This window comes from Periplaneta americana, chromosome 7 (genome assembly GCF_040183065.1).
Source record: "Periplaneta americana isolate PAMFEO1 chromosome 7, P.americana_PAMFEO1_priV1, whole genome shotgun sequence".
Taxonomy (NCBI): Eukaryota; Metazoa; Arthropoda; class Insecta; order Blattodea; family Blattidae; genus Periplaneta; species Periplaneta americana.
In genome coordinates this window covers 173,989,159-174,014,818 of record NC_091123.1, presented here as the reverse complement: position 1 = coordinate 174,014,818, position 25,660 = coordinate 173,989,159, and the positions used below count along the sequence as shown (strand labels likewise).

General features: G+C 35.1%; 2 protein-coding genes and 1 long non-coding RNA gene across 5 annotated transcripts in view; 2 read left to right on the top strand and 1 right to left on the bottom strand.

The window, feature by feature from the left end:
* Window positions 1-3,168, bottom strand: part of AlaRS (alanine--tRNA ligase, cytoplasmic) — a 52,361-nt gene extending 49,193 nt beyond the window's left edge. The window contains exons 1-3 of one of the 3 annotated variants that reach the window (XM_069831913.1): window positions 3,053-3,168; window positions 2,210-2,373; window positions 206-394 (exon numbers count right to left, since the gene is read on the bottom strand). In XM_069831913.1, the coding sequence (XP_069688014.1) occupies window positions 206-394; window positions 2,210-2,362 (342 nt within the window). In that variant the 5' untranslated portion in view covers window positions 2,363-2,373; window positions 3,053-3,168. Of the gene's footprint in view, window positions 1-205; window positions 395-2,209; window positions 2,374-2,930 lie in introns of all 3 variants that reach the window. The other 2 variants (XM_069831911.1, XM_069831912.1) reach the window with 2 other exon arrangements.
* Window positions 3,169-3,790: 622 nt separating this feature from the next.
* On the top strand, window positions 3,791-15,963 carry LOC138703759 (uncharacterized). The gene is made up of 2 exons (XR_011333261.1): window positions 3,791-3,880; window positions 14,585-15,963. It is a non-coding gene; the product is annotated as an uncharacterized lncRNA (long non-coding RNA).
* Window positions 3,817-13,285, top strand: Wdr82 (WD repeat domain 82). Its single transcript, XM_069831910.1, has one exon. The coding sequence runs from the start codon at window positions 4,175-4,177 to the stop codon at window positions 5,120-5,122; it is 948 nt and encodes a 315-aa protein (XP_069688011.1). The 5' UTR covers window positions 3,817-4,174; the 3' UTR covers window positions 5,123-13,285.
* Window positions 15,964-25,660: the final 9,697 nt, after the last annotated feature.

The following is a 25,660-nucleotide window of genomic DNA, read 5'->3' as shown; positions in this document are numbered from 1 at the left end:
TACATTTCATTTGAAGGTATCTTGTACTATTACAGACATATCAAAAGAGAGTAACTTCTAAGCTATTTCCACATAGGTTTAAATTAAGTATGCTTCTAAACTTTTAAATTCTTACACACAATGGACACAATAAATAAACACAAAAAGTTGCGAATTGCATTCTATTTACTAAGATAAAAGCAAGTACATGTACCTGTAAACCTACCTTAAAATAATCTCCAAATGACCAGTTACCCAACATTTCGAAGAATGTATGATGATAAACATCTTTTCCCACATCATCAAGATCATTATGCTTGCCTCCAGCTCGAATGCATTTCTGAGTATTCACCACTCTCACCCATTTGGCCATATCACTATTGGGGTCAACTGTGCCCAAAAATATGGGCTTAAACTGAAACATAAATTTTAGTATTTACTTCGGAATATATACTATATTTCTTTCACGTGTTAAAATTAGGTTACCTTGTTGACCAATTTCAGCTTGTTGTAGGCTATCCTCAGAACTGAATGGTCCTGGATTCTGCACCTTCTGATTGTGCTTCCTGTGGGGGTGTGTTTGTGTAGTGTAATGTGGAGTCAAAAAGTGTGTGTGTTCTGAAATTGAGTTGTGTGTTAAGGATATCATGGGGGGTATTTAACTAAATTTCCACAAATCATCTTAATTTTTCATCACGAAACCAAAATTGAATGAGGGAACAAATCATTTTCTCCTTTGTATAATAATCTAGTTTCATCATTCTCTTTTGAAAATTGACCACAATTTCTCAATGGGGTTGATATCAGGTGAGTTGAATGGTCAGGGAAGTACCTGGATATTATTCCGGTTGAAGAACTTAGTAGTCTTTCGAGATGTATGACATGTAGTCAGATCTTGTTGAAACACACCATTGCCATCCAGAAATGATTTTTGCAGTTGCAGTAAAATTTTAGTTTCAAGTATGCAAATACACTTTTTACTATTCATCATTCCTTTGTTGGAATTAATGATCCAGACCCTTCATGTGTAAAACAACTTCAGAACATTAACTTTTGAATGCTGTTTCGGTGTTTGATGGAGATGAGCTGATGAAGACTTTTCGGATCCTTTACAGACATAACACGGTGACCATGAACATTGAAATGAGATTCGTTGGAAAAAGTACCGTAAACTGGGGTTACTTTGAACACAGAGGAAACTTTGAACATTTTTTCAGGAAATCATATTTAGGTTTCTACATCCTGCACTGTTATAGATGGAGGTAATTTTGGTATGAAAATGATTTTATGATAATTTACCTCCATTTATAACAAGTGCAGCATGTAGAAACCTAAATATGATTTTCTGAAAAAAATGTTCAAAGTTTCCTCTGTGTTCAAAGTAACCCCAGTTTACGGTACCTTCTTCCAGTCATTCACTGTCCAGTTTCTATGTAATTTTGCTCATATTAAGTGTTTTTTTTTTTCATATATCAGAGGTTAACTGTTACTTTTTAACGGCTTACGAGCCTTTTGCCCAACTTTCAAACAAGTGGGCTGAGTTGCTGGCAATGCATATCAGCAGTGCTCGTTACATTCTTTTATTTTCTTCTATCTAACACTCCATTTTCTTTACCCATAAATAACACAAACTTTCTTAAAAATTTAATAATTCAAGATGTATTCAGCAACACAATACCATGATATTAAAGTGGCAAATGACAAACTCCAAACAAATTTCTCATATAGGCACTACTGTCATGGAAAACAAAACTGCTGACGACTTTGCTTTTAATTTCTTCTGTCAGTGAATATCGTTGGTAAGTATGACTATTGGGCTTTGGTTTTTCATACAACCAAATATTGGAGTAAGATCTTAAATACTTGGCTATGTTGGTAATAATTTCTTTTCAACCTTATAGAATATAGCATTACAAGTATTTGTATCGAATAATATTGTTAATTTGCTAAACTTTCAATTAGCAAATTAAATGATGTTATTTGTGTGGCACTAGGAGGGCGTATTAGCTCACTCAGTATGAACGATATTCACATACATGGAGCAAAATAGGTAAGCCCTAAACTAAACAAAAAATACTTCTATATTGTAGGCCTACACAATGCAACAAAACCCGAAAGTTCAAATGCCACTGCTCCAACCATTCAAACGGTTACAAGGCCTATATGTTACAATAATAATAATAATAATAATAATAATAATAATAATAATAATAATAATCTTACAAAGTACCTGATTCATTCCAGCGTTTGCAAAGAGAAGAGTTGGATCGTCAAGTGGTATTGTTGATGACGAATGAACATATTCATGATTTTTCTTTTCGATAAAGAAATCGAGGAATATTTTCCTAATTTCTTTAGCAGTTAGTGATGTATTCATGACCATGCTTCAGAGATCTGTAACAATTCAGACATTGAAATAATGGAAATACCACACATCACATAACACCTTTATGACAATTCTCTTATTTACGCGCACGCGCGCGCACACACACACACCTAAACTGGGTTCTACCCTTAGAGGAAATGCGCTGCCCCTGTTCGGAAGCGCGCCCATTATATGTATTGTAGAATAATTATGAAATGAGACAGTAAATATACATATGCAAGATAAAAACATATTGGCATTGCATTGGTGTATCAATGCACTGAAAGGGGAAAACTCCCGAAATATGCACTTATGCAAAATAAAATTGACTTCATTGGAAAAACCAGGATAGGCAAAGAATTCATTTTTGCTTTCTCAGCATGCCAAATCAATAAAAGCATGCAGTTTCGCGGTCTACTTATTACACTACGGTAAGAATAGCATCTTAAGATAGTTCCGAATTTGAAACTAGCCTATAATCAGACGCATTTATTTTACCATATGGATCAGAATTTTTAAAAGTTAAGAATCATACTTTGGTACACTTCTTTCAGTATAACTTCAATATGACGTTATTACAACTTGCCTTAACAATATACATAGTATATATTTTACAGTAAAATTACAATTACCGGTAATATTTCTCAAATACCACCAGGACTACGACTACACGTGTACCACAAGTGCCAATCAAACCTATGTTCCTACCTAGATGTCCCTATCACAGATCCTTCCGAATCAAACGAGTTCACTTCTGTTCAGTGTCGCCAACATGAACGAAAATGAAATTACCTTGTCATTACCAAATTTTACCCTAGAGATTAAAAAAAAAATTATGGGTTCAAATTATTTTCACTCATATTTGCATGTGCCAAATTACAAAATACTGAACACCGAAGCAAACACGGGAGCCAGCAGCATCAAGCACCACCACAGCACCAAGCTCGGGAAACATCGGGTTTTCCCCTAGGTTAGGGTAATTATCCTTAAGTGGCGACACTGCTTCTGTTCACTTATCAAACGTCGATTCAACTTTGCGTTCAAGAGTTGGTGATTTACGTCCAGAGACAATTGAATTGGCATACAAATTAAATGTTATAATGACTGCATCGCTGTTCACATAACCCTTTCGAACTCTTGCTTTCCTTTTTTTTTTAAGGACAAGAGGGAATGTTAGTTTCATTAGTCGTTATAGATAGCAGCATATGCAACTCAGTACTGAACAACCCGAGACAGACCCTTCGAATGTAAAAGCAATAATAATAGCAAATAATAAAAATGTAATTGGTAGTAGTAATTTCGAATATTTCACCAGTTTTTCTTGATAAAGATTAGAGAGCAAAAAGAACAAAGAAAATTCTTTGGCAAATAACCTTTGTTCTCTGCTCAGAGAGATAATTCCAAAGAGAATAGTCTGAGCGTGTATAGACTGAGAATTTTAGAAAATGTTTATGTGGTTGGGGTTTAACGATCGAGTCGAACGTCGAGAGCTGTGCAATCGTAGTGGATGCTCGTGGATGAATATATCCTGAGGAGGTCTGACGCTATTAAAAGTACACCAGATTTTTAAAAGTAATAAATATCCTACTCAGTTCAAGTCGAATATTTTTCAGACATTTTTTTTATTTGTCTAAATATCGTACTTACTAATGTACGCTAACATAGTACGGCATAGAAGAACGGAATGCTTCTGCCCTTTGTGAATGGTGCTGTTGGCTGATCGGCGTTTGTTCTTTGTTTCGTCTAGATTGCAGTGTTGAGAAGACATTTGACAAAATATTTGTTGTTCCACCTTAGAAAACCATAATTCTACAAAAACCCAACTCAAAAATGAAGTTGGTTGATCACGTTGTTCGCAGTTTTAAAGTTGCTAAGGTATTTCGTGAGAACACCGATAAGATAAACAGCATTGACTTTTCCCCAAACGGAGATACATTGATTTCCTGTAGCGAAGATGATCAAATTGTCATTTACGACTGTGAGAAAGGAACCCAGATGAGAACTGTCAACAGTAAAAAGTATGGGGTAGACCTTATTCACTTCACACATGCAAAAAATACCGCAATTCACAGTTCAACAAAAGTTGATGACACAATAAGATACTTATCCCTCCACGATAACAAATACATAAGATACTTCCCCGGGCATACAAAGAAGGTTGTATCACTTTGTATTTCTCCTGTAGAAGATACATTTCTTTCGGGATCCCTGGATAAAACACTCAGATTATGGGACTTACGATCTCCAAACTGTCAAGGACTAATGCATCTTTCTGGGCGCCCTGTTGCAGCCTACGACCCAGAGGGGCTTATTTTTGCAGCTGGTGTGAATTCGGAGAGTATTAAGCTCTATGATCTACGTTCATTTGACAAAGGCCCATTTATAACTTTCAAGTTGAGTCAAGAAAAGGAGTGTGATTGGACAGGTTTGAAATTTAGTCGGGATGGAAAGACAATCCTCATTTCAACTAATGGCTCCATCATTCGACTTATTGATGCTTTTCATGGTACTCCAATGCAGACATTCACTGGTCATCTCAACAACAAAGGAATTCCTATCGAGGCTTCGTTCAGCCCTGATTCACAGTTTGTTTTTAGTGGATCTACAGATGGACGAGTTCACGTATGGAATGCTGACACAGGATATAAAGTGTGTGTCCTCAATGCTGATCATCCTGCACCCGTGCAGTGTGTTCAGTTTAATCCCAAATATATGATGCTTGCATCAGCATGTACCAATATGGCATTTTGGCTTCCAACTGCAGATGAAAATGCTTGAAATCAATTTTAATAAAACAATCCGGAAACAATTTTACAGTGCTCAAATTCAGGTAGCTGTGAGTTAATTATGAATAAGGAACATTTCCTTTTAATATAAAAAGAGCACCAAAATTGTATTTTTTCATGAAAATTGCATTTATCAGTTTTAAAGGTATTTTTCACATTCTTAGACGTTCAGTTAATGCCGTTCTGTTTGGTTATATATATATCATTAAACCAGGGTAATTCTGTTTAATTTAGTGAATAAGCCTACATAGATGTTCAATTTATGAATTTGTGGAATATTGCACTGTGAATTTCATGAGGTACTAAGCAATTTGCTCTACAGAAAGAAAAACTCCCTTCGGTGCAATCCAACAAATACGTACCTGTTAAGTATGTTTATGTGAATGTGTTATGTACATACTGGGACGAATGGGTTATGATTGTGTGTTTATATATGTATGTACACGCGCAAATGAGAATTTTCTTATTTATCAGTCATTTAGTACTACTATTCTTAAAGCAAATAATTATCCTGCTCAACTTGTGAATTACTTACAATAAGCAAATAATCATTGTATTTGATATGGAAACTGTTATGTCCTACGAAATTGTTTTATTTACACATTCAGAATCTCAAATCAATTGCCGTTGGTTTTTCCAAAACCAACTTGTCCCCATCTTGACTGAAAGCTACGTTCGTAAGTGTAATGTGCCTAGTCGTTACGAATATCGATTAAATTTATTGAGCTGTAAGGTAAAATCCCATTTTTTATGGGTTTTGACGATTTCATTCTTACATATAATTAAAGGTAGTGATAACGACCCCTAGTTATGTGAAGTCTGAAGAATACTGTTCTGTAAACTATTTCTGAAGAAAACATTCATGGACATCAAATGTATTTCAATGTATGTATACTTAAGTAAAGGTGAAAATGTATACCACAACTTATTCAAAGTTAACATGTTCATGTGTTGGTAAACTGGGATAAAAAACAAGCCTGACTGTAGTAGAAAACATTGAGATGTAAATGCATGAATTTAGGTATACCTACATGTTAATTACCATGTGTGTGCTTTTGTACAGACTGTCATTTTTTTATATGTAATTTAATGATTTATACGATTATTTCTGGATTTTGGCTTGTTTATATTAAACGAATCTTCATTCGAAGACAATTTAAGAGGCTTGGAATTTGATTTGGGAACAAGATTTTCATTTATAAAGCTACATAATGGCTGATTTTATTAAACAACAGTAGGAAATTTGATAATATAATTCTGTCATCAGTTTTATTTCACCTCTTTTCTTCATTTATTATTTCCAGTTCTGTCAGTTCAGTAATTTCGTTGAATATACATAACCAGGAATTTCTCGCCTACCACACCATTTTTGATAAGGATTAAGATCGGTACTACTGTTACATATTCCAGGAAATATTGCAAAACATTAAAGCATTTATTAATTGCAGGTACAACTAACTAATCTTTCGGACATCATTAACATTTGTTTTAATAGTAAATTCCGTCTTATAAATACATTTGTCTCATTTAAAGTCAGATCGTCTCTATGTGCAATATAACAAAGTCATTGTATGAAGACTGGGTGTAAGAAAGTAACATACTGCATGACAGAGACCAGTATCTCATCAGTTTGATTTTTATAATGTAAGGCAACTTGTTATAACACGTAAGTTAACTTATAAGATGTTTAATTGTAGATTGTCTCATCTAATTTCTTGAATATCTTCGAGTAAACGTCAAGTAACATAGATATCATGCTATTACATTAAACAACTTTTGTAAAATAACAGTATTTTATTTAAAGAACCACAGTATGGATGTGCTGCGTGTATAAGGAACAGTATTATCCGTTAAAAGACCTGTTTATTGGAAGTATTTCTTTGTCTGTTAGAAACTGTATGATGTTTTTCTTACACTTTGTACCGTACTAGAAATTCGAAATACAATATTCTCTCTCTCTTTTTTTTTTTTTTTTTTTTTTTTTTAAGTCTTAGAGAGTTGTTGTATGTACAATATAAATAAAAGTACATTGTGAGAACATTGTGGTATTTCAAACTAGCATTTGGTTTCTACTACATAGTGTCATGAGAATGGTATATTTAGGCAAATAACAATATAGTGGAAAACGACAGCTGTCCTCACTTCTTTGCTAAGCTCTCCAGTTTTATTCATGTAGAAGTATTTCAAGTTCTTAGAATGGCAAATTCTCAACATTCTTGTTAGACTGGAAGAAAAGTGTAAATATAAATCCATACAAATGTTTATAATTCAGAACTATACTGTTACCTGAAGAATAGATAGAACAATGTAGATATTAGGGGCGAACTTGCATTGGAGCTTCTTTGTCAAGTTCGCCCCTAATATCAACTAACTTAGGAGCAAACTCGCAATTGCCCTAATATCCACAGCTCTCCAATTGTAATATTATAAAACTTGTAAATAAAATTATATTGAAATTGAGTAGAGTGGCTAACATAAAATTTGTGAAAATTTCATGATTAAATTCGTAATATTTTGTTTTTACTGTTTTTCCAGCCTCAAAATGTCATTGCACTTTCTTTTTAAATTACTTCTTTTTGGTTTAAATGTTCTACATGTATATATTGCCGGTAGAACTAAAGTGCAGATTATTATGAAATGTTCAATTGATATAACATGCATTTTTATTTCTGATTAAGTTTTTATTAGCTCCTTGTCCACTCTATTATAGAAAACAATTGTCTGGATGTAGGAAATATTGGAAAACATACATTTCTAATGAACGTGAAATAGGTATTATTATGTTTTTGTAAGCCTAGAGTCTGGGAGTGGTACCATTTCTTCCCCCTCCCCTACAGTAACCATGCTTGTAGCCTGAGAATAAGTACAAATTAAGTGCTATAACATTCATGTTGAAAGAGTTCCTGTTTTAATTTCATGTAGAGCCCAGCCTGACGAGTAATGAACACCTGACACAATCATTAGAGTTGAACGAGAGGCCTATAGAGATTATAGATCAAAATACCTACTTCAAGTCTTTTGAAATGTAAAGTAGTGACACTTCTGTACGTCAGTCATATTAGGAAATATAATTACACATAAATATATAGCCATACTCAGCAATTAATAAAATAACCGACATACTGAAATTACTCAAATTCACTAAACATATTGTAAAAGGTGTGTAATGTATTTCTATGACTACTTTTGTGGATTTAAATATGCAGACACTAATACCTCATCACCATCAGTGTTACAGACTTCCATAAAGTATTTCATTATCATTCTTTTGAAGAATTAGTTTCATGAAGTTACAATGTCCATAGCTGGAACCAGACAAAATCTTTATATGTTTTATGTTATGTGAAAGAAAATTGGCAAGTCAGAATTCGGGGATTCTGTGATTGTTTTGCTTTTAAATTACAGTAAATTCACTTCAGAAAATGCTGCTGTTTTTCCTTCATATTTAAAAAAAAAAAAATACGAAGTTATTGCTGTTGCTAAGTACAGGCATAATGAGGTATTTATTCACGTCAAAGTGAATTCTGTTTAAAGTGCCCTCCAGATCACTCAAATTAGGCATTTGCAGCAAGAACTTATAAATGATACAACTACAATATATTGCAAGTATCGTTAAATCGTGAACTAGCCTTTGATATCTATAGAATTTGATCAAAATTTAATCTATTGTCAAAAATATGTGTAGGAACAGTTTTAGTAAATATTTAAAATTGTAATTAAATGTGCTAATATTAATTTTAAAGACTATTATGTTAGCATTCATAGGAAATAGACATAAAATACAATTTAATATTTTTCTGATGTACTTTATATGACTTCCTTAAAATATAAGTGATGTCAATCAATATGTATAAAATTTCAAATTTGAGATAATTGTCTGTTCGCATAAAATATGTTTTCCTATTAATACATTAACACATTCACTATTATCTTCTTACTCCTGCAGTGTATATATTAAATGTTGCTGTTTAGAAGCGACATTAATGAAAATTTCATGATATAAAAGCACAAATAAAATTATATTTTCCCAGTTCACTTGTGTGAAAGAATGTGGATGATGGAAGAACATTACAAAACATTTTAGGCTAAACTCCAGTACATTTCAATATGCACGCCATTTGTCAGAATACCATTAAGGAAGAAGTTCGTTTTATTGGTCTGTAGTATATAGGTTATGAATATCAAAATTCAAAATGTTTATTATTGCAGATATGCCCAGTGTACGAGAGCTTGAAGTTATTACAATTGATAGCTGAAGGTAGTTATTTTCTTATGCAGAGAGGTTCGTACGTTTTTCAGGAATCATGCTGAAGTCTTTGTTATGAAAACTACTTAAATTTTTAGTTATTTCTTTAATGTTCCTGAACTTTATAAAGAAATCTTTTAGAATTATGCATATATTCTTAGGATGGTTTTTCAACATTTACTTCAATTTTTGTGCCGATATTTTGATGATCAAGCAGAATCACAAAATTAACTGTCACAAAGATCAGCTTGTGATAAATGCATTCTGTTCAATGTAGAAATTATCAATGAAAAATTATTGACAGACTTATTCTTGAATAATTTCAAGGAAAAAATTGTTCCGGGGCCGGGTATCAATCCCGGAACAATTTTTCCCTTGAAATTATTCAAATCTGCTTTACAGGAAGCTTTACCTGAGAGACTAGATTTGCAGACTTATTCTTTCTTGTGTTTTAAAGAGGCTTACCTACTTTTCTGAAGTTGGGTGCTCTCAATGAAAAAGACTTCAGTTTTTGTTATTTAGGTAAAAAATGCCGAATTCGGTACAAAAGTATTTGAAAGTAAGTTCTCAACAATATTAATATTTCAGTTGGAATCTGATGTTGCCAGTTCGTGCTACTTTCTGAATCCTGCACTACAAGTGGCAGCATTACAATATTTTTGTGCATTATATTCATCAACACCGAATTTAAAAAGCTGTGCCATGTACTATTACAAGATTCCTTGTAAATATAATTCATCCTGAAAATACTTTTTGTGTTGTCTTCATAACTGAATGTTGTCATACAAGTTCTACATTGAACAGAATATATCATAAAACCAATATGAAGAATTGCTGTATTTTTGGACCATAACAAAAATATGCACATGCTACAGTAAGTAAATTAAATTTTTCTGCTGACAAGTATCTGTTCTCAACTTTTTCTAGAAGAAATATTGTATTTAGTGATTTTCGAAATTTGAAAATATATTTATTTTAGGGGGGGAAAAAATGAAACGAAATGAAAATATGAAAGGTATAAGATTGGGCAGTTCCTATTCTCATCAAACTATAATATTGATTATAGAAAAACACACCACTAATTATTGAAACATTTAATGATTCCCTTCAAGGTACAGAGAACAAAGAACAAAATAAGTTTATTTTACTATGTAATTCAGTACCAGCATGTAAAGATATTCTTTAATCTCTCATGTTGGTATTTGTATGGACATTATATACTTTCGGAAGATATATATGTAAATTTCGAATTCTAAGAACACTGACAAGTTTATTCTTTTATCACGACTTAAGTCCATGATTTTAAGTACTTTAGTAAGTATTATATCCTTCACCTTTTTCCTTCATGTTTCATTAATTTTTTAGTACTTGTTTGAAAATCTTTCACATTTTAAACCACACACATTGGTTACATTTCTATATTACCAACACTAATCACATAACATTTTCTGACTTTAAACTAAGTCTTATATATTGAAGTAAAAAGGATACATATTAATGATCATATAGAATACAATCGAATTTTTAAGCGAAAGGATCTGCTATTTTTTAATAGTAGTTTCAGAGATTTCTTAATTTCGAATAAATTTTATTCAGCTTCCTCCAAGTGAAGGCTGCCTAGAAGACAAAGCTTACCATAAAATTGTTGTTATAATGGAAAAAAAAAATAAAATAAAACAATGGAGAAGAAAAAGAATAAGAAATAGCACAATTAGAAATAATTGGAAAAGACTAAACAAAACATCATTAATTCAAGAAAACACATAAAATTTCCTAGTATCTATTAGCTATTGGGTGATCATAGTCGTCTATTTGCAAGACCCAACTTAAGTGAGCAGATCGCCATAGCAAAGAGATCAATCTATATAACTGTAGAGATGGTTTCTTAGGATTTTTTTAGATCCCTTCACTGCAGACATAGATACTTCAGTGAGAAGAGTTTGTCCTAGACCAAACTGCTTACAAAAATGCGCGAATCTTTTTGTGATGGTTACTCTAGCCCCAATCAGTAATCCAATAACTTCGATCGACGTTAGATGATATTTTTCCTTATAATATGATATATCAGTTGAGTTGTTGCGTTCAACAATTGCAAAACATACATAATAAGGATTTATTAAATAATAAAATGAATTGATTATGAAATCATTTATGTTCAAAAAGATCTATGTACAATAAAGCTATACATTTAAAATGTATCTGAATTTAGTATATCCAGAGAGCTTTATATATATAATTTGTTATAGGAGAAATATTCTTTGAAATCTTCTTGAGATTTTTAATCTACATTGCAAGTAAACTTTAGAGTATGAACTAAAATAGTTGGAATTCCTGTGACTTGTGAACCATGAGTGAAAATCTCGCGTAAAAAATTTAACAATAATTTCATGTTGACTTTTGTTTTCTTACATAATATTTAAAAAAATGGCTTAGTTGTATTTCAGATTTCTTGTGGAAACTTGCCATAACTTTTGCATAGAAGTCGCATATTCCCTACAGCTTGTATAGCATTCAGAACTTCAATCTAAATGTATTATGTGATTGAAAACTTTCCTATCTTGTAAGTTCCAATTGAGTCAGTCTTGCTACACCTGTTCTTCATATCATTTCTCACCAATATTCTTGTATATATATATTTTTTATTATTTCAAATGATGCATTTCTTAAATTGAGGGAACACATTGGGGGTTGTTTAAATCCTGACGTATGGTGTGGAGTGTTTGACGTGTGAGTGTAATTATCTAAATATTAGTATGTCAAATAATATTGTGTGGCGAGTGTTTTGTGAGTGTATATACTTTAACTTTGCATTTACAAGCTATAATATGAATATAGTGGGGTCATTGCATTGATCTCAGGGGACACAAGTTGGTTTATTTACGTGCATGTGGTGCTTGGGGTGAAAATTGGTGTAAGTCTGAATTGTAAGTAACCAGTTTCTAATACTGAAGCACAAGTTTTGCTCTTGGTAGCACCAATCCATCCGTTTTCATGTTTTTAATGTAGGTTCACTTGTTGATTATAACTCATATTGCGCAGAGGTTTGTGTGTATGTTTGTACGTGTGTCACATAAGTAGTACCACAGAATCACCCTGGTTTAGCTCAAACTGGCCTCACTGTATATGTACATGTTATTTAGAAATTCTTAGGTGTATTGTAGTCTAACTTCAAAAGTTTAAGTTAAAGACCTGTAGTCTTCTCAGTTATATGTATGAAATAACTGTGTGCCTATGTTGGATGTGTAGGATAGAGTATGAAAGAAATCCAGATATTAATTACTTTATACTTTTTATTTTCAGATTCCTTACCACTAGCATTTAGATTCCTACTTTTGATAAAAAGTATCTTGACAGTTTTTCTCCAGTTTACACTATATGTATTTGAAGCCGGAAATTGTTGCAAGCAAATCCGGAGTTTCACGATACAGAAATTGGTAACTGACTGTATACGGATATTCTTTTATGTAAAATTATCTAGTACATGTTACTCTTTGGCCATAATATTCTACGAAGTAAAGAATCTGCTCTTAGTAGTTTGGAGACTTGCACTGCATGTATAACAGCAAATTATGCACACAGTATTTTGAAATGCTGAATTATATTTTAATGTGTCTTGTTAATGTAAGTTGAGCACTCATTTGATAGCGAGTGCTACTGGTTATTCACTTTTAAGCTAGTGACACATGCAATGTCAGTATTTTATTGTGATATGTAACCTATGTAATGTAAACCGTATGAATCTGCCCACTTGTGAGTAGTTTCATAATACAAATAGCAGTGATAGAGAAGCAACCTACGTGTTTAGCTGTACAGAATAGTGAAATTCATTTTATACCCATGTATGTGTTCAAAATGTTTTTAAGTAAAGTAACAGTTTTAATATGAATAAAAACATGAACATCTACTATATGTTGTTTTTATGGATTGCCTGCTACAGTATTTCATTTTGAAGGGTTACACAAGAGGCACTAGATTAGTTGTATTCGAAGTCACATGTTGCTTTCACTACTGGTAAATCGTCATTTCTCATCACAATTTGTATAATGCTTGCAAGATATATACATATGTCTTGATGCATGCTGACAGTATGTAAATTCTGATGAAGTGATGTGTTCATGCAGTGGAATGAATACCTACGGTGTTGATTACAGTAGAACCTCTATTATCCGTGGTAATGAACGGTTGTTCGAAAAAATCGGATAATCCGTACCATGAAAGATTTTGTAATTTCCTCCATGGTCTTGTATTTAACCTGCTAGGTAGTGGATCAGAAGTTTACTAATTTAAGTCTGGTTGTCAACGACGGGTTTTAAGGGACAACGAATCCCTTTATAATGGCTCTCTCAGGAAAGATAGGAATAAAGGAGGTCTTATGTTGTAGATTTACATACTTTTTACACTTTATCCTTATTTTTTTTTTATTAAATCGCGCAGTTGTAACTCCAATCTCGTATTCCGATGCGAGATGAGCCACAGTTTCTCTTTCTCAAACCATTCAATTATTTCCATTTTTTTTCGATACTTAACACAACACGTTTTCTGTTAACACCCGTGGAAGACATATACAAGTTATACAGAGTGATTTATATAGAACTGACACATTTCTTTCTTTAATTATTCCGTTGGAAATTCATTCAATGACCCAATTTTAGCACCAAATTAAGCAGAATGTTCTGGAGTTTCGATTCCTTGTCACTAGATGTGCAGATGTTTATGTTTTATTCCCATTGTTGGCAGCCTAAAGCCATATAGGGTTACGGTTGTTCATCAGCTACAGGAACCAGATAAGGATAAAAGATTGAATTATTGTCGTTGGTTTCAGACGTTCATTGTGCAAAATCCTGCCATATTGTCCATCACATGGTTCACAGATGAAGCATGGTTCCATTTATCCGGTTATGTGAACTCACAGAACTCACGCCATTGGCCCATCGAAAATCCACATGTCATCCATGAAGCACCTATGCACCCGGTTAAAATCGGAGTTTGGTGCGCAATATCCGCACAGAGAATAGTGGGGCCAATTTTTTTTTTTAACCAGACTGTGAACACTGCAGAGTACCGACTGATTTTCATGGAGTTTGTTGAGCAACTGGACGATGTAGAGCTGAGTCAAGGATATTTTCAGCAAGATGGCGCTACATGCCATACATCAAATGAATCCATGGCACTAATTGCAAGTTTCTTTGACGACCGAATAATTTCCAGGAACCTGTGGCCACCGAGATCTCCGGATTTGACAACTCCGGACTTCTTTCTATGGGGTTACTTAAAAGACAGGGTTTACGCCACACGTCCCCAGACATTGGACGATCTGAAGCATAACATCACACAGGAGATTCAAGCTATTGACAGAGTCCTCCAACGAGTGGCCAGTAACATGGAACGACGTGTTGAGTTGTGCCTTATGCAGGATGGAGGACATTTTCAACATTTGCTATAGAGGTAAATAATCTCCCAAAATTCCTCTACATTTTAGGTATAATAAGTTGTCGCTAGCACAATTCGTTTTGAAACAATGAAAGAAATGTGTCAGTTCTATATAAATCACTGTATTATAGAACGACAATTCGAACAGTAGGCAATGCTGTGTAATAACACTCTCTAACGAAACATATGTAGAACCTACTAATATGATGTACAAAACAGTAGCCTACTTCATATATGTTATTTATTTCTGAAGAAAAAAAATGCGAGAAATAGACAGTCGGATAATCCGTCAATCGGTTAATAGAGTGGCTGATAATCGGGATTCTACTGTATCAGCATTCAGAACAAGTTGTCTCTGCATCAGTTTTTCATTTAGACTATAAAGAGAAATATTTATGAATATGTCAAATTATTATGTATGAATTTCAATTAAACAAATCAGTCATGAGATTAGACATTTAAATTATGATGAAATAGTTCTTTCCTTACAAAATGAACTAGGCTGTTGAGGGAAGGCATCGCATTTTATACAATGCATAAGATGCTGCTTCCAAGTGTAATCCAAGAGCTTGAATGCAGAGACTGTCACATTTTAAGTTTGAACAGATATTGAAAAGCAAAATTACTTAGTGAGAACTTAATCCCAAGCATTTGCTTTTGTGAACTTAAGAGAAGTTGTAAGAACTTGGATTTCTATTAGTCTTCTTTTCCCCCAGTTCATTTCATTCCATTTGCAGACATTAAAGCTATCAAATATAATATCACGTAATGCTAGAAAAAAAACATTCTCTCCCAGTAAAGTGTACTGTGTGAATTTCACGAGTCAATACTATCTATACACTATTTTCTGTTATATTTAAGTGTTTAATTTTTATCTGATGTAAAGCATGAAATTAAGATATTTCTCTAAGCCATGAATATTAGAATATTCATTCCAGCTCTAAATATTTAAATCCTGTATATCAATCACTTGTTGCTGATGCCCCACTCCCCAATGCCTAGTCACTGGAATTGGCCCACCGATTGATTGGTCAATTATATGTTGAAATTACTTTTAAATATTGACAGAAACAAGGTATGTCAGGAAATATTGTTTTCAACAGCACTGTTTACACTTTTATAATAATTAGATGGATAATAAAATATTTGACATGTAACAGTTTGCATTTCTTATAACCTTATTCATAATAATATTTAATTGCATTGATAGATAATGTCTATAACAAAGATGAAAAATTATCATTCCATTGCTGTTTTTAGTAATCTTTTTTCTGCTGAAGATTACAATATGGAGTTTCCAAGAAAGCAGTTATCTACGTTTTTATTTTCATAGTTTTAAAGATTGAGATATAAAACTCAACATAAGGTGTGCGCATATGCACTTTGCGTATGCATGTTTATTAATTCATCAACATATTGGTTCATTCTAAACATTCTTCAGTTTCGTGCTTGATTAAATTAATAAATGGATCATAAATTTGTGAATCAAGACTGTTCTCTCACATAATTTTTCAGTGAAAATTTAATCCTAATCCCTTTGTAAAGGATAATATTGTAAGATTTATATCAGTGAACTTAAGTGCCATATACGAGGGGGATCCAGGAAATAACGACCGTTCGCGCATACCTGCCGCGCAGCTGACTCCCCTTCCTTGTTTGAAGGTCAACTGGCTTCCTTAACATGTGTTCTCATAATGTTGTGAGTACTGGTTGCAACAAGTCGCCATTGTGCATTTTGTGTTACTTCAAAATGAATGACGTGATTGATAATTCCGCCGACTGTGAGGTGAGGAATGTGCTTCGATTTTTTAATGCCCGACATTTGAAACCTGCAGAAATTTACCGGCAATTGAAAGAAGTGTATGGTGATACTGTAATGAATGAAAGAAATGTGAGAAAATGGTGCGAAATGTTCAACAATGGGCGAACAAATGTCCACAATGAAACTCGACCCGGACGCCAATCATTCATCATAGAAGACCTGAAGACTAAAGTGAACGACAGAATCTTGCAAGACAGGCGCACATCACTCGACGAATTGCATATTGCCTTTCCTGACATTTCTCGTTCTTTGCTTGGTGAAATTGTGTCGCAACATCTTGGCTACCACAAAATCTGTGCACGATGGGTTCCACGGCAACTGAGTGACCAACACAAAACTCAGAGAATGGCCTCAGCAATGACATTCTTGATGCAATATCACACAGATGGAGACGCCTTTCTTGATCAAATTGTGACTGGTGATGAGACCTGGGTGTCTCACAACACCCCAGAGACCAAGCGCCAATCACGTCAGTGGCATCATCCCTCATCACCCAAGAAACCGAGAAAATTCAAACAGACTCTCTCAACACAAAAAGTCATGGCTACTGTCTTTTGGGATCGCAAAGGTGTTCTTTTGCTGGATTTCATGCCAAAAGGCACTACGATCAATGCAAATTGTTATTGTGAGACTTTACGAAAACTACGGCGAGCCATCCAAAACAAGAGGCGAGGAATGCCTTTTCACTAAGCTGAAAGATTTTCTGGGTGGTATGCGTTTTGGAAGTGATGAAGAGTTGAAGAAGACAGTGAACACCTGGCTTAATGAACTGGCGGCAGAGGAGTATAACACGGGAATTCTAAAGCTAGTGAACTTATACGACAAATGTTTAAATGTAGGTGGTGATTATGTAGAGAAGTAAAGGAAGCTTCAATTATGTAACAGACTTTGTTTTTTCAAATAAATATTTTTTTTTTTAATTATTACAACAAAACGGTCGTTATTTCTTGGATCCCCCTCGTACAACTTGGCCTATGGGCCCAAAAAAATTTTGCACCCTCCCTCCCAAACTGACTTATGTAAATCTTAGACATTTAGCTGTAAAAAAAAAAATTGACATGTAACAACAATATTTTAAAGTATGTTACTATCTACAGGAGGCATCTGCAAAGTAGGAAAATATTGCAAGCAAAACGCACTGAAGCAAGAGTGACTAATCTTGCAATAAGAGTAGAAAGATTGTCCTTGACTAATATCAACAGAAACCAAAATTTTACTAATTGTAATTAAATTATATTACTTCATTCCTCAGATATAATTTCCCCTCTGTTGAAGATTTCATATGTAGATTATATTATCTGAACAGTATTTTTTGTTTTCTCATATGTGATAATAAAGAAGATCCTGTAATACCAGAACTGAAAAAAATTCTGTCTTAACATTCTAATAAAAATATATAAATTCAGTATCGTATAGTCTGATAAATTAGTTTGACGAAATATTTATTTTTATACAGTGAAATTGTACGTCCTCAAAGATGCCTATTTTCACCAACTCCACGCATATTACTTCATTATTCAAATTCTCTTTATAATTTTACATCAATGATACTTTCATACTCATCTCTCCAATATACAGATTTGCATAATGGTTACTGTAGAACTAAATAGGCCTGCTCTTTCACTTCTGGGACCATGCTCGCAACAAGTAATCTTTTATTTAGGTGTCCAGGTATTAAAATGACAATTTTAAGCTCTTTGTTGCATCATAACTGTTGTACTTGTTTTGTCTATGTTATCTGTTATTACAGATTTCTTGCTGTGCACTAAAATACTATTGCCTGGTTGTTATTCAGAAGCACAACTTGCTTTGTCACATATTTACCACAAAGCATGCACGTCTCTATGTTACAGGCAACTTGTTTGTAGTCAACCGAAACCTTTTATTATACGAGGCACATCCAGAAAGTAAGTTTCCCTATTTAAAAAAAAAAAAGAACACACTTTCAGGAAAACATTTATTGGCAACAGGTACAGCAATGTTTCAGCTACGGTACTTTTCAAAATAACCACCATCAGAATTGAGACACTCGTCGTATCGTGGGATCAACTTTTGTATCCCTCTGTCGTGGAACTCTGCCGCCTGTGAATGGAACCAGCGTGTGACAGACGTCTTCAGCTCTTCGTCGTTGCCAAAATGCTCACCGGAGGACAGGAATTTTTTGAGGTGCAAGAAAACGTGAAAATCGCTGGGAGCAAGATCAGGACTGTAGGGTGGATGATCAAACAACTCCTAGCCAAATTCCGTCAAAACAGCTGCTGTGCGCTGAGCTGTATGTGGACGAGCATTGTCATGGAGGAGCACAACACCTGCAGTAAGCATTCCACGCTTCTTGTTTTGAATGGCATGTCGCAATTTTCGCAGTGTTTCACAGTAACGGTCAGCGTTCACTGTTTCACCTCTTGGAAGGAAGTCAATAAGCAGAATGCCCCTTCCTGTCCCAGAACACCGTGCACATCACTTTCCGTACCGACAGCGTCTGTTTGAATTTCGTCCTGACCGGAGATCCACTATGCCGCCAATGCATTGACTGCTGCTTGGTTTCCGGGGTGAAGTGCGAAATCCAAGTCTCATCGTCCGTGATGATCCTGTCTAGGAACTCGTCGCTGTCATCGTGATGCCGTTGCAGAAATGTCAGTGCTGCTCCTAAATGTTGCATTTTGTGTTCGGGTGTCAGGTTTTTCGGCACCCACCTGGCGCACATTTTTATGAACAGCAGGTGTTTAGTGACAATCTCATGCAACAAGGATCGCGATATCTGCGGAAAATGGCTGCTCAGCTCTGTAATCGTGAAGCGACGGTTCTCCATGATGCACTGCCACACCAGCTCAACACGATTATCATTGATGAGGGACAGTCGCCCACTACTTCATCATGGACACTTTGACGACCTTCGGAAAACTGCCTACACCTGCGACGCACCATCTGCTTACCCATGATGTTCGGCCCATAGACCTGACAGAGCTGCCGATGAATTTCAATTGGCGCAATGCTTTGTGCATTAAAGAACTTTATCACCGACCGAACCTCGCAGGCGGCGGGAGAAGGAATAAGAGCTTCCATTTTGGACCACTGCTGCCAGGCTACGGGCACCAGGCAGGACCTGTCCGGCTGGCATATGATTGATACGTCATAGATCTGTTACGCATGCTCAATTGACACGGCTAATTATGTTTACTTTCAATCGTACATAAGTTACTGAGTAATGAAGTTTGAAGTGACAACACTTTCCAGTGCCGAATTTAGGCCTCGGCAATTGCCTAGGGCGGCAATTTCCAGGGTGGGGGGGGGCATTTTTCCTCTTTCTTTCTCTTTTCATTTTACAGTGAAATTTGTTTTTAAAACACTTGTTTGTAAATCTTTTCTTAAGTTTGTTCTTGTGGAAGTCAGATATTGTGTTGTTATTGCATTGCCGTGGTCGTGGCGAGAGTAAAAGGAAAGTGTGAAGCTACGTAGTTATATTGTAATGCTGGGATCACGTTATTATGTTATCAACTGCTTAAATTTAACTACTTGTATAAACAAGAATGCATTGTTGAAAATCAAATTGGATGTGTGTTTATTAGCTATTTATCGCTATTGATGATAACCACAACTCTCAGTTTTGATGGAGAAATCGTTGCAATAAGTGAAAGTCTCAGGAATCTTCTATGCCACATCAATAAATTTAAGAATGCAGTTATATTGTCAGACTTCAAAGCAGCTATTCTATCAATAGTCTCTAAACACACACCTTCATCTCAAACAGCAGAAATAACTAAAATGCTCTCTCAATAAATATCACTCAATAAAAGAAATGTATTCCAATGGATACCATCCCATTGTGGAATCCTGGGAAACGAGAATGCGGTTGCTTTAGCAAAGAAGGGCAGCACTGCTACTTACAGACCTGTTACTAAATCTACGTATTACTCTGTGAAAAGATTTATTAAATCTACATACTTAGACTTCAACAAACAAAATGTGATAACACAATCTCAAGGGAAAAAATGACTCTCTGCATCATATCCACAGTTGATTCCCGATTTACCACACAAATTGTATGTAGCTGCATTTAGATTGGCAACAGGCCATGATTGTTTGACCAAACACCTGCATAGAATTGGAATATATCAGTCCCCTAACTGCCCATTGTGCAACTCAAACCAAGAAATGGATTCGGAACACCTCAAAATCTGTGCTTCAGTGGCTGGCCATGATAATATCTTCGAAAAATATTGGAGTGCAAGAGGTCAAATGACTTTATTGTCAAACGCCTGGCATTAGAAAACAACAACAGCACATTTCCAATATAATATATCGTCAACAATACTATTTAATCACTCTTCAGCTTATGCACTATATAATTTAATATGTTGTTGTTATCTAATGCCGGGCTTTGGCAACGAAGCCATTAGCATTCTTGCTCTCCAATATTTCTCTGTGGTGGATCCATCAGGTAGAACTTCTGGTAGAATGGATTTGCCATTAGGTTAATTAGCATAAGTGTAACCGTTTTTTAAGTGGGCATCAATTTTTTGTTTGTAATGGTGGTTACATCACCCACTCTCGTAAACCCCCAGTATGACTGGAGGGCCACACCTGTCGTTGGTTAATGGGTCCATCGGACCTGGCCAGGAGGAGTTTTAGAGTCCACCGACCTTTCTCACAAGCACCACTTGTGGAACATTTCTACGCCGTGCCAGGCCAGCGTAAAAGATGAAATAGCATTTCCTCTATTTCTGATGGTGTGGTTATACCGCCAATACTCGGTCCCCAGAGCCTCATCTGTAAAAGCAGGTTGCACCACGAGCAGGTTGAGGTTGGGTTTTGGATAGGAGAGGTCATGGAATGCACTTCACTATCCCTTGCAGCCTATATAATTTAATATGAAAGATTTATTCCGTAAAGTGATGGAGTTTATTTTTCAATTTACTTATATTTCCTATCGAAGTAAGAAATACTCATAATAATTACACCACCAACCCAACAATACCAGTACTTAAAAATAAACCACAGCTTGCCTTCACAAATCAATCTTGTTTCAACAACGAATAAGTTCGAATATATTTCTTTACATCGAGTCTGATGTGCTTTGAGCGTATTCCGAATCTCACCGGTGAGCAATCCGATGGCATCACGGTATTCCGAATTCCACCAATGGCGTCATTGATGCTCCACCGGTGCCATCAACTTGCTGAGGTGGTGGCAGTCTCCAACAGCCGCCATCACTGAATCTGATTGGTTCTTGTATAGGGCGGGAATTAGCAGATGAATGACATCGTGCACTGTTGTGTCATGGCGGTGTGTTCTGCTGTATTGTTTGTAATGAGCACAACGTAAAAACAATATGTTAATGGCTTATGAGCGAACATGTCAACGGACCAGTTATTACTACCGGTTCAAGAAATAAATTGTTTATGCTCTCTTTTCTTTGAACGAGATGGGAGTACGAAAATTTCGCAAAATTTTGCTAGTGTAGCACAGACAACAACTTGTACAGTCGCCATGACAGCCATCGATCCTTCCAGCAGTTTTGTTCCTTATTTCGCTGCAACGTGACGTCATTGATGCCACCGGACCGGTGAGATTCGGAATACGCTATATGTCAGATCGAATTTGATGACATCATCAATGCTGTGAAGAAAGTGCGAAGGCATTGCATGGAATATTAAAATTCAATAATACCTCCCCCCCCCCCCCTTAATCTCCACATAAGGAAAGGTGTTCATCAGGAAGGATAGTTAATCTTTGGGTGATGTTAATATGCTGTAGGCCTAAAAGAGTTTTCCACCTTGTGTTGATTATTCCCAATCCTCTGAGTTATCTTGGTGAATACAACATGTCATTCAGTAAACCAACAATTTCTTTTATATTGATCTTAAAATTTTGCCAACATCTTCAAGAAATGCGACTGGAATCTTAGTAAGTGGAATACTTTGAATAGGATATACTATGCTTGGCCAAATAACATATTGGTTAATTATATTTAATTTTTCGTCAGGGTTGAGCAGATTGAACTTCGAAAGGTGAGACAAATTATCTTCCAGATCTTGAATTATGTTCTTCCTATCAAACATACTTTCATCTCGTCTAGATATTTTATGATTTCTTGTTTAATACAATTGAGATATTCACTCCCTAACTGAAGAGTCAATTCTTCACTGAGGAAACCATTTTTAATGTTAGTAATTTCATATTTTGATGGATTAAGGTGATGTCACGTTTATATGGGAAAGCTGGGCTGCTCTCTGGTGTTGGCAATGGCTACATACCCACCCTCTCAATTACAGGATGCAGGGGTGAAGCAGTTTGCTTCAATACTTGACCTATTTACGGTTTACGAAGGGGAGTGACGACTGCTAATGAACTCAAGGCTACCATGGGGTATAAAGAAAGGCTACTAGCTGTTTCATTACTTTTATCACAATCATTGCCAGCATCACCTCCACTGGTATTCTTGCAGCCCTTTAAGAGTTCACGTCAGATTTCATGTCTAGATTTTTTTCTCGACCTGACTCTAGTTGACAACTTACTTACTTATGGCTGTTCATTGTTGTCCTCACATAAGCCCGCCATCGGTCTCTATCCTGAGCAAAATTAATCCAGTCTCTACTATATCCCACCTCCCTCAAATCCATTTTAATATTATCCTTTCATCTACGTCTCGGCCTTCCCAAAGGTATTTTTCCCTCTGGCCTTTCAACTAACACTCTATATGCATTTCTTGATTCACCCATACGTGCTACATGCCCTGCCCATCTCATACGTCTGGATCTAATGTTCTTAATTATATCAGGCGAAGAATGCAATGCGTGCAGTTCTGTGTTGTGTAACTTTCTCCATTCTCCTTAACTTCATCCCTTTTAGCCCCAAATATTTTCCTAAGCACCTTATTCTCAAACACCCTTAATTTCTGTTCCTCTCTCAAAGTGAGAGTGCAAGTTTCACATCCGTAAAGAACAACCGGTAATATAACTGTTTTATAAATTCAACTTTTTTGACAGCAGACTGGATGACAAAAGCTTCTCAACCGAATAATAACAGGCATTTCCCATATTTATTCTTTGTTTAATTTCCTCCAGAGTTTCATTTATATTTGTTATTGTTGCTCCCAGATATTTGAATTTCTCCACCTCTTCAAAAGATAAATTTCCAATTTTTATATTACCATTTTATACAATATTCTGGATACGAGACATGATTATATACTTTGTCTTTTCGGGATTTACTTCCAACCGTATCCCTTTACTTGCTTCCAGTAAAGTTCCCGTGTTTTCCCTAATCGTTTGTGGATTTTCTCCTAACATATTCACGTCATCCGCATAGACAAGCAGCTGATGTAACCCGTTCAATTCCAAACCCTCTCTGTTATCCTGGACTTTCCTAATGGCATACTCTAGAGCAAAGTTAAAGAGTAAAGGTGATAGTGCATCTCCTTGCTTTAGCCCACCACAGTGAATTGAAAAAACATCTGACAGAAACTGACCTATACTGTACGTTTCACTGAGACACATTTTAATTGATCGAACTAGTTTCTTGTGAATACCAAATTCAATAAGAATATCGTATAAAAAAAACTTCTCTCTTAACGGAGTCATATGCCTTTTTGAAATCTATGAAGAACTGGTGTAGTATACCCTTATACTCCTATTTTTTTCTCCAATATCTGTCGAATACAAACAATCTGATCAACAGTCGATCTAGTTAACAGAATCCCCAAATGGCAAGGGGTATGCATGATACTGCGTCTACACTTAATACAACAAGGGAGTATTCGAGCTCATGTATTCCATGCAGCATTAAAGTTGCACTTCATATGTTACATACATACGACTTGCACTGTGAAGACCATATATTCCACTAGTTATTTTTTGGAATATTTTTTTATGAACGATTTTTCAAATGGAGTATGATTAAGAATACTAGATAACATTTTTGAAGAAAATAAATATTTCTGTAATTTATGATATGCAAAATATTTTCGTATTATATGTCATTTTACAGTTAACACTAAATGTTATATCTGCACTCAGCTTTATTAAATACTAGCCATCCCATGCGCTTTGCTGCACTTTTTACAAATAATATAATTGACTTAAATCTATTATCTACTTAGTGAAAAATTAACTTATCGTAAGTTGAAAAAATAGGAATATATGGGTACAGTACGTCAGTTATTCATGGATTTCAAAAAGGCATATGACTCTGTTAAGAAAGAAGTTTTATATAATATCCTTATTGAATTTGGTATTCCCAAGAAACTAGTTCGATTAATTAAAATGCGTCTCAGTGAAACTTACAGCAGAGCCCGTATAGGCCAGTTTCTGATGCTTTTCCAATTCACTGCAGGCTAAAGCAAGGAGATGCACTATCACCTTTACTTTTTAACTTCGCTCTAGAATATGCCATTAGGAAAGTTCAGGATAACAGAGAGGGTTTGGAATTGAACGGGTTACATCAGCTTCTTGTCTATGCGGATGACGTGAAAATGTTAGGAGAAAATCCACAAACGATTAGGGAAAACACGGAAATTTTACTTCAAGTAAAGCGATAGGTTTGGAAGTAAATCCCGAAAAGACAAAGTATATGATTATATCTCGTGACCAGAATATTGTACGAAATCGAAATATAAAAATTGCAGATTTATCCTTCAAAGAGGTGGAGAAATTCAGATATCGTGGAGCAACAGTAACAAATATAAATGATACTCGGGAGGAAATTAAACACAGAATAAATATGGGAAATGCCTGTTATTATTTGGTTGAGAAGCTTTTGTCATCTAGTCTGCTGTCAAAAAGTTAGAATTTATATTACAGGTTGTTCTGTATGGTTGTGAAATTTGGACTCTCACTTTGAGAGAGGAACAGAGATTAAGGGTGTTTGAGAATAAGATTATTAGGAAAATACTTGGGGCTAAGAGGGATGAAGTTACAGGAGAATGGAGAAAGTTACACAACACAGAACTGCACGCTTCATATTCTTCACCTGATATAATTAGGAACATTAAATCCATATGTTTGAGATGGGCAGGGCATGTAGCACGTATGGGC